Here is a 15,493-nt window from a genome sequence, read left to right on the forward strand (position 1 = left end):
TACACTGAGCGATCGCCCTTGTAAGGTAAAAAAATGGGTGGGTTATATCTATGATATAACCGCAAAGTTGACGTGAGAATTCAATTGAATTCAATATATTTGCTTTGCGAGTAAAAAAATTGTATAATGCCATGTAAAGTCAACTCATGCATTTTGAAAGATTATGTTCTTCGTTACAAGTAAATTTAATGACCGTCCTTTTACGTTTGGTATGATGACATCTTGGTTTTGAAATCTATGTTAGGGAAACAGATTTCAGTCGGAACAAAAATGCCCCCGACTTACATGTATTTGCAATGGTTTTTGATTACAGAGACTTTAAACTTTTTTAGTTCATTCATCTCTAGCCTTGAGAAAGACCCTTGGAAAAACTTTACTCTACTCCTGCACTACACCTCTACACTCATTGCCTTGTGCCTCGATCCCTCGTCGTCCAGCTCGTCCAGTAACGTTGTTGTCCAGTCGGTGTCCAGACATAGAATGTTTTGATTTGCAATGCTAATTTCCTCACACTCCATGGATTTAAAGTCTGCGTTAGTGAAACACATTTCAGTCGGGACAAAAATACCCCCGACATTCATGTATTTGCAATGCCGATTTCTCTGGCAACCCTATCCCATCCAATGCAAATAGAGCGTAGGCAGCATAAAACAGGATAGTTTCCTTTGGCAAGCGATGTTTCGATACCCATCCGGAAGCTTTCTTGACGATTTGTAATTAAAATCACAGCTGAAGAATCGCGCGGAGCACTTCATTTTTAATTCTAGGTTATGATTTCTATGCTCATGATTTTCTATGCTGGCGGCTACTAAAAGGCGGCCATCTTAGCAATCCCTTGGGGAACATATGTCGGTGAGAACAAAAGTCCCCATACTTTCATGTGTTTGCAATGCTGATTTCCCCAAGGCTGCTTGGTTTTCGTGGCTGTGTTGGGGAAACCGTAAATCGGGCCAATCAAAACGAGGCAGTTAGAGCGTTTAGATGACGCTTAACATTTTACAGTTATTCAATTGTTTATCTAATGGAAAATAACATTTTATTAAGTGCGATAGCAATTGATGCTCCCGTGGCCGAGTGGTTAGCGTCATAACTAACATGCCGGGTGTTCGGGTTCGATTCCCGTTCTGGTCGGGGGAATTTTTCGTCAAAGAAATTTCCTCCGACTTGCACTGAGATCACGCGTATTCTAGAGCTTGCCACTCAGAATGCATTCAAGGCGTGTTATTTGGCATAGAAATCTCAACTAAGTACTAATAAAAAATGACCCAAGTAATACTACGTTGAGACGGCGAAGTTCCTCTAGGAACGTTAGTGCCATTGAAGAAGAAGAAGAAGCAATTGATGCAAACATCTTTCCAATACAGTCAGGAATGTTCGAATTATGAACATTCGGCATCTTTCGTTTTTTCCTGCATGTTCTGTGTTTATGTTTCCATTTTACCCCCATATACTCCGGTTAGACGTAGTCTCACGTCAAAAGCATTGTTTCAGGGCACATATACCTAAAAAGTTCTGCAAACTCAACTTGTAATCTGGCCTTCGATAGCGATTTGCAATTTGAAATGCAATCAGTCGATACTTTGAATTTCCTCATATCCCTCTATAATGCATTTCCAGCGGGGCTCACAAATGAAACCACCTTCAGAACTTAAGACACAGTTGCTGGAGTGTGCACATAAGTTTTTTGGAGAGATGCATGTAACGTTGCCGCTGATCGTAACATTTCATGTTATCATATCTCTTAACTGCCTTTTTTTTTAAATTCCACATGTTCTCGATAAGGATGCTGTTTCCGTTCAATGTTGGTTTTTGCATGATAGGACATCGTCGTCTATCACAGAGTAAAGATTTTACATACTAATTTAAGGAACGCATTCTGAGGTTAAAATCTATCGTCAGTTCGGTTCATTTCCAAAATCCAAATAGTCGCCACTATTAAATTGCGGATTGCATATTTTCTTACAACCTGCTCAATATGGATATCAAATTAAAGGACTTGACTGATTGAAATTCTTATAGCACTCAATGCAAAAATTCAAAATTCAAAATAACGCCCGGAACAGAATCTAAATCAGAATCGGTAATCTAAATCTGAAAACTTGAATATGGAACCTAGAATCTTAAATCGGTATCCGAATCTAACTCTGAATCTGGAAATCAAATTGCAAATCTTAGTCTGGGATCTGCATCTATGATCTGGTACCAAATCCTGAATTTGTGATCTAATTTATACCTTTCCCTTTCTGTTACAGAAGTTACTGAATCTCAATATGTTATGTATATCGGAATCTGATTCTGTATTTGGTATCAAAACCTAGAATCTGAAAACAGGAATCCGAATCCGAATCTGGAATCTACTGAATCCGAATCTGGAATCTACTGGATAAAAACGATCCTAAAATTTCAAAAAGTTACCTAACCTATACAAAATGTTCACCACCTCGAAAAAACACCCTATGCCAAATTTCAGCTCAATCGGACTTAAGGGAGAGTGGCGCAAAGCGGTCAAAGTTTGAGTTTTTTTTTTGAAAATAGAAAAATCACCCAAGGGGGGAGTAAAGGAAATCGGGGATTTCGAAAAAAAATTTTCGAAAAAAAAATCGGGGATTTCGAAAAAAACCACCCCGCATGGGTTATTTAAACTGATTGAGAACTAAAGATGACCTGCGAATTAGAAACTTATTGTAATTTATGTGAAATTGACGTTAATTTTGTAAAGGAGTGAGAGTTTTCCCATCTGGTTCTATAGTTCTGAAACACTGGAATTTTTGTTTTTTGAACGGCCAGACTTTTAAATGAAGATAATTATTATGTCCTACACTATGGGCCTGATCACGAACGTCACTTCACGGTGAAAACGAAGTGAATTGTACACAACGTTATTACAGCTGCCACCGTGTGTGTAGAATCCGGAAGAGTTCATCCGTCGTGACAACTTTGATGAACTCGGTGTTATTATGAATATCACGATACTGTCGCGTCTCGGGGAAAAAACAAGTTAATTTGTCACTTGTGTTTTAGATGGTGAAAGCTAGTCACTCGGAATGGAGTAAGTTTAATTTCGGATTTATTTAACTTTTTTGCTAACATTTTGAATCTTGTCTTGCTTTTTAAGAAAGAAAAGATAGACAAATAGCAATTTACCCGCTTGGTGGCATTTTTAGAACGAAATCCTGACGTATCCAGAGGACATAAATTTGTTTATTTGGATTCGATAAATGCGCTATGAGATGTTATTGAGGACTAGAAATGTAGCTCCCGTAGACTGATTGAAATATGGCGAAAGGTCTAATTTCGATTGTCCTAAATGAATAGATATTTTTTGTTTCTATTTTAAGGATTAGACTAACAGAGTTGCAACTCCATAAAATTGCAATGGAGGCCACTGGCCCAAAACGATCATTATGATTGATTATGTATAATATCGATTTGTTGATGTTTTGAATATAAAATAATAACTGTAATATTTTTCCAACATTGCAGAGCTGATTTTTGTAATTCAAACATTCGCAATTGGTGGACAAGACCCGAATCAGGAGGACAGTTACATCGAGTAAGGCCATTGATCTTTTGTTTTTACGTAATAGATATTTTCAACGATATTGTTTTGAAGACATACTTAGAATGAAAGAATTTTTAAGTTTCAAATAAGGAAAAATTGGATCTATCATTGCAAAGCTTTTAAATTAATAATTTTTAAATTATGCTCTAGTTCTTTTTCCACAACTTTGATATCCGTCTAAAGAAAATCTGAATCATTTTCTGCTTTTGGCAAATTCCTTGAAACTCATCGGATGTTTCATATGAAAAGTATGCTTCTGACCGACGCTGCTGACCAGTTTAAATAATTATATCAAACCTCATGTCTTCTTCTTCTTCAATGGCACTAACGTTCCTAGAGGAACTTCGCCGTCTCAACGCAAGTATTACTTGCGTCATTTTTATTAGTACTTAGTTGAGATTTCTATGCCAAATAACACGCCTTGAATGCATTCTGAGTGGCAAGCTCTAGAATACGCGTGATCACAGTGCAAGTCGGAGGAAATTTCTTTGACGAAAAATTCCCCCGACCAGAACGGGAATCGAACCCGAACACCCGGCATATTAGTTATGACGCTAACCACTCGGCCACGGGAGCACCAAACCTCATGTCCCGTATATCAAATTACACGAGAATGGGAAGGATAAGAGGATTAAACTTCAGAGTAGGGGGTCGGAGTAGCTCAGATTATACTGATCATTAGATGGAATATTTTCACGTTGATTTGTACTAAATACTTCTCACTATTCGAAGGAGTAAGACAGAGCTGAGAACAAGAGTATGCGAGATATCGATTATTAAACTCATGATAGTCATGCTTTATCTCTAGAGTAATTTATAGACAGAGGAAATAAAATTACATTCCTATATGTTCAATAACTACATTATTCAAGAGCAACCAAGTATTCCTCCTCATCTTTGAACCAACGTTCGATTCAGCAAACTAACGCACCTAGCAAATAATTCATGGAATGAGTCCGAATAGTTGGCATTGAAATACCGAATCATCGAGGTATAATCGCAAACTTATCATTCTAAAACATACGTTCAATTAAATGGAATATAATCCCATACACTTATTAGTTTTACCTACATAACGTTCAAACGTCCGAAATTATGCAACCGATATAAGGTACAAACGCCTGAAATTATGCAACTGACATGTCTCTTATAAATGGGAATGATTTCTTTCGCTTCACGGAGTTTATTTTTACATGCAACTATCCGTGACAACGATGATAGACACAAAAAGGATAAGTGAAGTGTAAGTGACGTGAAAGCGTTTGTGACAGTAATGTTCGTGATCAGACCCTATATGTTTCGATTCATCCCACTTCTTACATATCTCTGGAAATATTCTTCTATAGTTATGAAACGCAGTGTATCAGGGGTTTTCGTAGATCAATTATAACAATTACGATCCGTTAATCCTGCATAAATGCATAATCTTCCCAAACTGATAAATGTGGATCATAGCTTATGAAATGCTGAATTAATGCAATCAATATCTCGATTTTAAAATTTTGCGACTTGGTCCACTATGACTTAACACCGACCATAAACGTCTTCCTTAATTCTAAGGTAAGTAAGGTAGGAGACCAACCAATTATTCGCGATCGACTCGAATTTAGAAGGGTGAACACTATAAGTTTTGATAGAAGTAAAACATTCTCTTATGTCTCACTTCAGAACAGGCTATCAAGAATTGGCTTGATTCATCGCTAGTCTCTCTGAATCGCCTTCAATGAATTTTATTCTTTAGTCCGTAAAAATACCATCGCTAAATGGTAACGTAAGTCGAGCGAAGATGAATTGGGTCGGTGGCTTCACTCGATTATCTCTAAGGTTAGCCTCAAACCATGGTTCAAAAGTCTGGACTTGAGTCGGGACTTTATTCGCACCTTCTCTCGACTCATGTCCAATCACTGTTCGTTAGACGCGCTACTCTTTCGTTTTAATCTTGCCGATGGCAATATCTGTGCTTGTGGCCAAGGTTACCACGACATCGAACACGTTGTTTGGTCGTGCGAGGAGTATCTTGTTGCCAGATCGAATTTAGAAAACTCTCTTCGGGCTAGAGGAAGGCAGCCCAATGTGCCGGTGAGAGATGTGTTGGCTCGGTTAGAACTTGATTACATGTCCCAAATATATGTCTTCCTAAAAGCTATCGATCTTCGTGTGTGATTGTCCTTATATCCTTATATTCTCCTTTTCCTTTTCCTTCACGAGAAATCAAATCCCTTCTTACTAACTTACTTAACTTACAGATATAAGATAGGCTTAAGAAGATGAGTATGATGAATGTGAGTGTGAACATTGTCAACATATCCTTATATCCCATCCTTTTCCTGAAAAAAAATGTCACCCTTCTAAACTCGAGCAAACCGCGAGTAATCGGTTCTCTACTTCATTAACATGTGTTGTGCTCCCGTGGCCGAGTGGTTAGCGTCATAACTAACATGCCGGGTGTTCGGGTTCGATTCCCGTTCTGGTCGGGGGAATTTTTCGTCAAAGAAATTTCCTCCGACTTGCACTGTGATCACGCGTATTCTCTAGAGCTTGCCACTCAGAATGCATTCAAGGCGTGTTATTTGGCATAGAAATCTCAACTAAGTACGAATAAAAATGACGCAAGTAATACTACGTTGAGACGGCGAAGTTCCTCTAGGAACGTTAGTGCCATTGAAGAAGAAGAAGAAGAAGACTTCATTAACATTAGAATCAATGAAAAATGTTTATATATACTTGTAACTATACAGATAGGAGTTTGGCTCCTTTAAACTTGTGTAACTGAGCCTGTAAAAATAAACGATTTAATAAAAAAAAATCGCTAGTCTCAAAAGATGTATAATTCTCTGGCCTAGTAAAGTAACTCGGGGTGATTTTGTCATACGAGGTGATCTCGAAAAGTACGGCTCTACTTGCCTTTTTTATGTCATTTTCTTCTATTGTTGAACCATATGTACCTAACGTAAAAAAAAACTTTGGTAAAATTTGATAGGTTGGGAGAAACGTTAGCATGAAAAAAGCAAGCATTTGATTATGAGAAAATGTGAATGCTTAGATCGTGGTTTTAAGGTCTTTTCCGCTGATTAAACAACGTTTTCGTGTATTGTGCAGTCAAGTTCTATTCACCTACAGAAAAGGAACAATTTGATGCAGCGAAACTGGAATTTTGATGACAATAAATGAAATTAATTGCATTTTAATTTTTGCATGGTGTGTGGGGTGAATTGGTCATACATGTTTGAAGTTTTTTCTGGAGGCGATCTGGCGTAGTGGTAACATCCATTCTTCTCACGCTAAAGGTCACGAGTTCAATTCTCACTCCCGACATTCTTCCAAAAACGGAAGTAAAAAGTGACGAACCAGCCAAACGAGTTGAAAGTCACTATAATACAGACAAAAAAAAAGTTTTTTTTTGGTCTAAGGTAAATGATTTTGGTTTGTCCAGTCGAAAATATGATCATGGTTTGTCCACTTCTTTGAAAGCTCTATTTCAGCACACCTTCGTTAAATCAGGTATTCGAATGTTCCAAAACATATAAATAAAATTGTCTTTCTAATGATTTACAGTAGTTTTAAATTATATTTTTACGTATTTACTAATGGTTACTACGTTAGTAAAACACTTCTGGTTATGACTAGTTGTACAGACAGAATGAACATTTTATTTAAAATCTAATTCATGGCTTACTATTATCAACATCCCCTCCTTAACCATGAATTTGTTGAATTCCAAGATTCTTCACTGCTTCAGTATGACGGCCTTCTGGAGCTCGGACTTCACGTGATGCAACGAGATCGCCTTGGATTCCAGTTGTTCGCGTACAAAGTGGTGCCTTAGATCGATGTGTTTGCTTCGAGGTGAATAACCGATCTCCTTTTCCGCCAAGCAGATTGCGCTTTGATTATCGCAGAAGATCGGGACAGTAACATCAATCTGAAACATCTCGTTGAGAAAACCACGCCACCAAACAGCTTCCTGTGTTGCACCTGATAGAGCCATGTATTCCGCTTCAGTTGTGGACAAAGCCACTGTTGGTTGTCGCCTACAACTCCACGCCACTGATCCGCCACCGTACTGAAAGGTATACCCTGTGACAGAACGACGAGTTTCCAAATCGTTGCCCCAATCCGCGTCACTATATCCTTCGAACGATGGTTCAGCTTGCTTGTGGAAAGTCAGCTTCTTGGATTTTGTGCCCTTCAGGTACCGGAGAATTCTTTTAGCCGCTGCCCAGTGTATCTCGTTAGGATCACTGTTGAAACTGCTCACTGCGTTTACGGCATAAGCGATATCCGGCCGTGTGCAGTGCGCCAAAAACTGCAATCCTCCCACCAATTCACGAAACGGAACCTTTTCCATTTGTTGCTTCTGTTCTTCCGTTCTTGGTCCTGCTTTCGTCAATCGCTGATGTGGGTCCATGGGTATCGACACTGTGTTGCAATTGGTCATGTTGAATTGCTCCAATAGTTCCTCCACATACCTTTCTTGATCCAGCATAACATCGTTCTTACTTCTGGTAATTCGCATGCCGAGAACCCGTTTGGCCTCTCCTAGGTCTTTCATGTGGAACTTCGTCATCAGTTGCTTCTTCACGGTGTCGATCCAATCTTGATCCGTCGAGAACAGCAAGAAATCGTCCACGTATACAGCGACCACCAGAATAGTATTTCCTTCGATCTTGAAGTATACGCACGGATCGAAGCTAGATCGCTTCAAACCCATACGCTTCAGCTCCGCATCCAATTTAGTGTTCCAGACACGACTCGCTTGCTTCAATCCATACAGAGCCTTCAGCAGACGACAAACTTTCTTCGGAGACTTCCTATCAACGAATCCTTCAGGTTGCTCCATATAGATTTCTTCGTCGGACAACTCTCCCTGAAGAAACGCTGTAACGGCATCCATTTGGTGTATACGCATATCCTGCTGCGCTGACAGTGCCAACAGAAATCGAATGCTTGCGAGTCTCACCACCGGTGAATACGTCTCGTTATAGTCGACTCCCTTGACTTGCGAGAACCCTTTTATGACGAGCCTTGCCTTATACTTCTGCACAGATCCGTCCGAGTTGAATTTCCGCTTGAAGACCCACTTGCACTTCAAAACTTTTCTTCCCGCTGGTAGCTCTGTTAACTTCCACGTCTTGTTGCTTCTCAACGCCTGCATCTCAGCTTCCATAGCCTCACGCCACAGCTCGTGATCGTCGGCCTCCATTGCTTGACCGACCGTCTGCGGCTCGGTTTCCCGCTCATTGCCGATTATCTGAGATTCAACAAACGTTTCAGGAAGTACACTATACGTCAAATCGAAATTATAGTACTTGCCTGGAATACGGCGCTCCCGCTCGCTGCGCCTGACAGCATATCGCTGCTCTTCTTGTTGCGAGGGGAGCGCAGGTGATGCTGTCCGAATTGTCTCGATACTATCATTCGCGCTGTCGTAATCCGTCTCGTCCTCCAAATCGTCCTCCGATGACAGGTCTTTTTGATTTTCATCATTGCCTTCGGTGGAACCAGTTTGCAAGCCGATAGCTTCATTACCTTCAACGATCTCTTCACTCATTAATTCCATCATTTCATTCACAGGTTCAGCTTCCGACATCTGCATGGCATTTCCGCTAGCTTCGCTCACGAAGACGACGTCACGAGACACAAATACTTTTCCAGTCCTAGGATTGAACACTCGCAGGCCCTTCGAATGCTCGGAATATCCAACAAATATGCCATCTTCGGATTTTGCATCCCACTTCAATCGCTTCGACTTCGGAACATGGCACATTACTTTTGCTCCAAACACACGTAATTTGGACAGGTCTGGTCTCACACCGCTGAACCGTTCCTCCGGGGTCACTCGTAAGCCTTTCGTTGGTGATCGATTCGCCAGGAACACAGCAGTTGACACAGCTTCCGCCCAGAAGCGTTTTTCCAGGTTGGCATCAAACAACAGACATCGTGCCCGCTCGACGATCGTACGGTTCGCTCTCTCCGCTAACCCGTTCTGCTCTGGGTTGTACGGCACCGTGACTTCATGATGAATACCGGATTTGCGAAGAAAATTCTCCATCTCTCCATTCACATACTCTGTGCCATTATCCGTCCGTAAGCGCTTGATTCTTTTGCCGGTTTGGTTCTCCACCATCGATTTGAAGTCTTGGAAATACTGCAACACTTGCTTCTTCGACTTCAAAAAATACACATTCAATTCCAGAACTTCTCCTGCGCGGTTTCCACTCTTCTTGAAGGGGCGACGAGAATGCTTGCCCTGCAAGCACGCAACACATGACTGTACCTCTGCATCAACGAAATCGATTCCTGTTGCTATGGACCGAAGCATCTTCAAACTGTGCACGTTCAAATGCCCCATCCTTCGGTGCCACAGCACCATGCCATTTTCTTCCTTGACCACATACGAAACACGTTCATTCACCAAACAAAGTTTGTAGAGTCCGCTGCTTTCTCGTCCAATGGCCACTACCTCGTTGGAAGCCGATCGCACCTCACATGCATCGTTGGTGAATGTAATCGAATGGCCATTACTGCATATCTTACTCACCGATATCAAATCGATTGCCAAGTCGGGAATACTCAACACGTTGGACAAAGTAACGTTACACGTGCCATTGCCGACATCAGCTTCAATCTTCACGCTGCCAACGGCGTCTACCATCGACACAGCATTATTCGCCACGCTGATTCGCTGCTGGACTTCTTTAGCATCTTCCAAAGTAACTTCACCGTTGCACATGTGTGAAGTAGCACCCGAATCGAATATCCAGCTCACCTCGCGCTTGGCTGACGATTGCGTTATCATGAATGCAGTATGCTTGTCGGATTTGACCTTTTTCTGCTTCTCATCCTTTACAGGACATTCCGCCGCGTAATGCCCCAATCGCTTGCACTTGTAGCATTTCACGTTGGCCTTATTGAATGACTTGGATCCTTTCCGCTGCTGGGAGTAAAACGCACCATCATGTCCGCTTGAGCTTGAATCGCTGGAAACCTTGACGTCTTGAAGTATCTTGGCCTTTACCGAATCCGCTGTGATTTTCCTTCCTGATGCCTCGAGGCCCATTATCATTGGTTCATATACCTCGGGGAGTCCCATCAACAACAGACTGGCCAACCATTCATCGTCAACCTTGAATCCTGCTTCACTCAGCTTATGACTCGTACACATCATCTCGTTCACGTACGCTTCAACAGTGGAATAGTCTCCCAGGCGAATACTGGTAAACTTACGAAGTAACCCAATCCTCCGAGTCATCCCGTCATCCTGGAAGGCTTTCTTGAGGTTACCCCATGCTTGTTTCGCTGTGCTTGCCGACTGGACCAGGCTATAATTGATCGGTTCAATACTGAGGCATATCGTAGCTAGTGCTCTCAGCGATCTCTCGTTTTCCGGATCACCTTCTTCCGGTGCATTCACAGCGTCCCAAGTTCCCTCACGGATTAACAGCATTTTGGTCGCGAATGCCCATGAAGAATAGTTTTCTCGGCCTCGAAGACGTTCCATGGCTGGCAGCGAAATCCCTCCACTGCCGGTCGATCTTCCTCTATCTCCGAAATTTCGTCCATTTCCGTCCCCGTCATGTCCGCTTCCGGTTCCGGAACTTCCGCTTCCAGCTCCAGCAAGAGACATCTTGAAATAATGTTCTTCAAAAAAAAAATTTTCACACTTGTTTGTCCGTAGCTATGGTACCTGGGCCCATAACCTAATGGTTACTACGTTAGTAAAACACTTCTGGTTATGACTAGTTGTACAGACAGAATGAACATTTAATTTAAAATCTAATTCATGGCTTACTATTATCAACATTTACATTAAACCATGTAAATACGTAAAAATATAATTTAAAAGGATCATAAAATACACCTTCTATTAGTGTCAATGCGCCCCTCATTCGAGCTAACTTTTAATCGGTCAACAGATGATTATTTGGCGCGTATTCAGATCTTTTCTGGATTATAACACTTACAAATATCGTAAACATCATGCTTGCACACCCCATTTGTATCAGATTTACATTAAATTAACGCATTTTGATGAACACAATTCTGATCATAAGTTGTCCAAAAATTAATGTTGTTTCGTCCACAAGTTTCTCTGTGTTGAGTGTGTTGAGGGTAACACTTTTAAAATGCCCAAGCAAAGGCAATATTCTGAAGAAAGCCTAAATAATGAATGGATCAATATGATGACAGTAAACTCAAGCAATGATAAGATCAACATCTACTTGAGAATTTGAATGTTTCCATTTAAAAATGATTATTTCTAAAACCGGACAAACCATGAACATTTTTTGGACAAACCATGATCAGAGGTGCTCAAACCATGATCATAATTTCTCTTTGATTAAAATTGTTAAAAGACATACAAATTTGAATAATTTCAACGCCTTATGGTAGTATTAGCAACTATAGACTTGGGGCTTCTCAACAAACCCAAAGTTGTGTCGATTATATGTGATATTCATGAAGAAAAATCGATGCATTTGCTATTTGCGTAAAAACACCCTAAATCGGACAAACCAAGATCATTCGCCCTAATTGATTCAAGATGCTGCTGAATCACAAAAAAAAAAGATGGAGCGACATCGTTGGAAGAGGAAGATAATTGAAGGAGCAACGCAGGCCATAAGAACGGATTTTTTTTTTGACCAAGCACAATGACATTTTTTATTTAGACCGTATTAGTTTGGAAATATTAGGCGACTTGCTTAGGGGGTCCAAATTCCCCCCATTTCCCCTACTATTTGCATCTGAATGTCACTTACTTGGTTTCTAAGAGCAGCGGTAAAATCCCGTCAAATAGTTAACGCCATCATCGATTAACGATAACGATCAAAAACAGGTGGAAAGCACCAAAATTTGAAGATGTCTTCAAGTCTGCATGTCGAGTTCGTAAGTCATTTATCTGTACACAGGATTCAAGTGGCTGTCAAAGTACAATAATTTCTCATCTCCTTAATAGTGGAACTAAAACAATCACTTTTGTGAACGTCATGTAAAATCTCGATATAGTGATTACAAGGATACCTTGAACAGATTTAGAGGAATTCGCACAGATGATTCTTTATGGCTAGGAAAAACAAATGCATAACAAAAAACGTATAACGGATTGTCCGCGATACCCTCTCAATAGCGGAACGCGTTAATTATTGAAAAAGTTCACCTGTTTGATCCTCCGCCGAGAGAAAACAATGTGAACAGACAACAGGAAGAAGACAAATGACGACGAGATACAGTTGGGCGATGCCTTCCAAATAATCTTGTTTGCATAACTACAAATCAAGATTTATTATCAAGTACACAGGAACTCCTTCCCGTTCAAAGGAAAACTCAAACAGAAGTAAATTCGTGCAAATGTTCGCCTAAATGAATTATTACATGACAGGTCACATTTTTGCATCAATAAAAACAATATTTTGAAACAAAAGTTATTCTGAACATATGAAGTTTCAATCGACCAGGGAAAAACAGCTTGTCACCAAAACTCTGTCGCAAATTTGAAAAAAAATTATAAGTTATGAAAATAAAATATTCCTCCGTCTAGTTATCATTGACTTTTCATCGTCCGGGTTGCACACCCTCCCCAAAAAGCAGCATAAACTTCCATCGACCAACGCAAACCCGATGTCCACTTGACAACGTCTTGGCGACGATCAAATTATTGACAGTTCTCGGGAGGAAGCAGAAGAAAACACGGGAAGAAAAAGAGCAAGAAAACGAAGGCGCTGCCTTGCGAATCCCACAAACGGTGGTGGCCACTTTGCGTTCTGTATCCGGTAGTAAATCCACGAGGCGGCGACAACGATCCAGTCCTAGAAATGATGGTTCCGTCACGGGCGCCCCTTGGCCACCTCCCCCCAACCCAACACACACATGCACGAACAAACTTTCTTGCTTTCGGTTTCCTTTTCATCGGTTCTGTCTTCCCACTTGGGACACACCGTAACGCACATACACACACGCACGAGCCGCGGCCAATTTTCCTCTTCTTTTTTTCTTGTATGGCGTCCGACGGGCGCTCCACGAACTTACAGGCGAAAAAAAAAATTTTTTTCACCGCCCCGCTATTTGTCACTCACAATAGGCGGAGGGGCCGTTCCGCGGATGCACGCGATCGGCTTCCGCTGGGGCGGCCACCGGCCAATAGCCGGGGGCATCCTGTGGCCGGTACTTTTCGCGATATTCACCTTATAGTTGGCTCCGTTTTCGCCGCATACTTCCACCAAGAGTTCGTCCATTTTGGATTTGTGAATATTTCTTCCTTCTTCTCCCCACTGCTCAGCACTGCTGGCTGCCTTGACTGCTGCTGCTTCTGCTACTTCTGCTGTCTTTTCGCTTTTCTCTTGCACTCTGCTATTTTTTATATTATTTTTTTTTGCTCGTACTTCTAGAACCGCAAACTCACACACGACACACAGCAATGCTTTGAATGAAGTCGCACTGATACGAGAGGGGAAAAGTTTGCAAGTTTGACTTTTGGCCAGCTGTCGGGATGACAACCGAGTGTACCCGCTACTGAAATCATTTTTTTGAACTTCAAGCTGTGAGCAAGGCGCGTAGAAGTATATCCTAAGGTGGGCCAACTTGCTAAAACCACTCTTCAGCCATCTTGGAAGTCTACTGTGTTTTGTTTGTAAACAAAACACAATACGCTTGTGCCCAAGCTCGCTCGTGATCAGTCTGTCTCTTTCACACTTCAAGGGAATAATTCCCCTTCTGCTTTCTTCCGTACTGTTTTCATATACCGCTCCGCTAACCAACTTGGTGACAAAAAGGCCTCACCTAGTACCATAGACCCGTCTTGGCTGTGAGAAGAGCATGTCAAAGTACACTGAAACAAAAAGTGATTTCAAATATTTTCCAAATTTTCCATAGAACATTAGCGATAGATTGGATTTTAAAGTCCTCGTCCTGTGATATGCAAGTGCACCACGAGTGAGGCCCGATGTTGTAGATTTTGGCACAATCATTTAACATCGAGTGAAGCTTAATAGTGTAGGTTAAACGGCTAATGGTATTTGAACACTTTCAGTCATGAAAAGTCGTTTCTAGAGGCGAATGAACTGCAAAGTTTAAAGCCTCTTAAAAACAAAGAAAGGAAGAAAGAATGAAAAGTCGTCTTTCAACTTCAGTTCATGTGGTACTTGTGGCAAAAAGATCTAACTTCGGATATTAGAAACTATGCTCTAGGACGGTTGGTTGTTGAGTCTTCTTTATTTGTAACATAACAAGTTAAAGGAAATGATTTTGGCGTTGACTGTGTTACTTCTTCGTAGGTCGAGAATTTAGGTGACATACTAGGTAAGTGTATACCTTAAGATTTTTAAATGAATGGTTTCAAGCATATAGTTTATGTTCCATAACAATAATCGGGATGGGTTCAAGATAGTGATATGTGATAGGATATCGTATTACTACATACTCAAATTATTTACGGTTACATGAATACCAATGATTCTAAGCCCTGGCTATATTTCTGTCGTATCTCAACGAATCGTAACTATCTTATGATAGAATTAATCTTGAAACCAGGTTTCAATATACCCCTAAAAAATTCGAAACACCGCCAATGTCCAGTCTTATCTTCCTAGCGTAATCTATTCACATATATACAAGCATCATTACTAAGCGAAACTATTACGAAATAATCAATTTAAACTTTGTTAAATTCTTTTTTTTTAAACTAACATACTTTTCACTAGAAGCTCAATCTACGAGGATAGCAAAAAAGAACATTTCCATTATGTTTTTATTAAAGCTTGTTTGCTAGTTCATATCACGTATTACAGGATGAGCAAATCGTGCCCATTGAGGACTGATGAAGGGTGACTGTCTTAGCTTTTAGGATACTGCTGGGCTTCTAGCACAATTGGCGAGGTTACTGAAATCTCCTCTCTTCGGCACGATAGTGATAAATTCCTGAAATATCAATTG

General features: G+C 40.8%; 1 protein-coding gene across 5 annotated transcripts in view; it reads right to left on the reverse strand.

Annotated features, from left to right (window-relative positions):
- The window catches only part of LOC129761199 (fragile X messenger ribonucleoprotein 1 homolog), a 32,757-nt gene extending 18,734 nt beyond the window's left edge, over positions 1-14,023 (reverse strand). For 3 of the 5 annotated variants that reach the window (XM_055758935.1, XM_055758920.1, XM_055758916.1), the window contains exon 1: positions 13,747-14,022. In XM_055758935.1, the coding sequence (XP_055614910.1) occupies positions 13,747-13,797 (51 nt within the window). In that variant the 5' untranslated portion in view covers positions 13,798-14,022. Of the gene's footprint in view, positions 1-13,746 lie in introns of all 5 variants that reach the window. The other 2 variants (XM_055758926.1, XM_055758929.1) reach the window with 2 other exon arrangements.
- Between the last annotated feature and the right edge of the window lie 1,470 nt (positions 14,024-15,493).

This window comes from Toxorhynchites rutilus, chromosome 1, assembly GCF_029784135.1.
Source record: "Toxorhynchites rutilus septentrionalis strain SRP chromosome 1, ASM2978413v1, whole genome shotgun sequence".
NCBI classification, from domain to species: domain Eukaryota; kingdom Metazoa; phylum Arthropoda; class Insecta; order Diptera; family Culicidae; genus Toxorhynchites; species Toxorhynchites rutilus.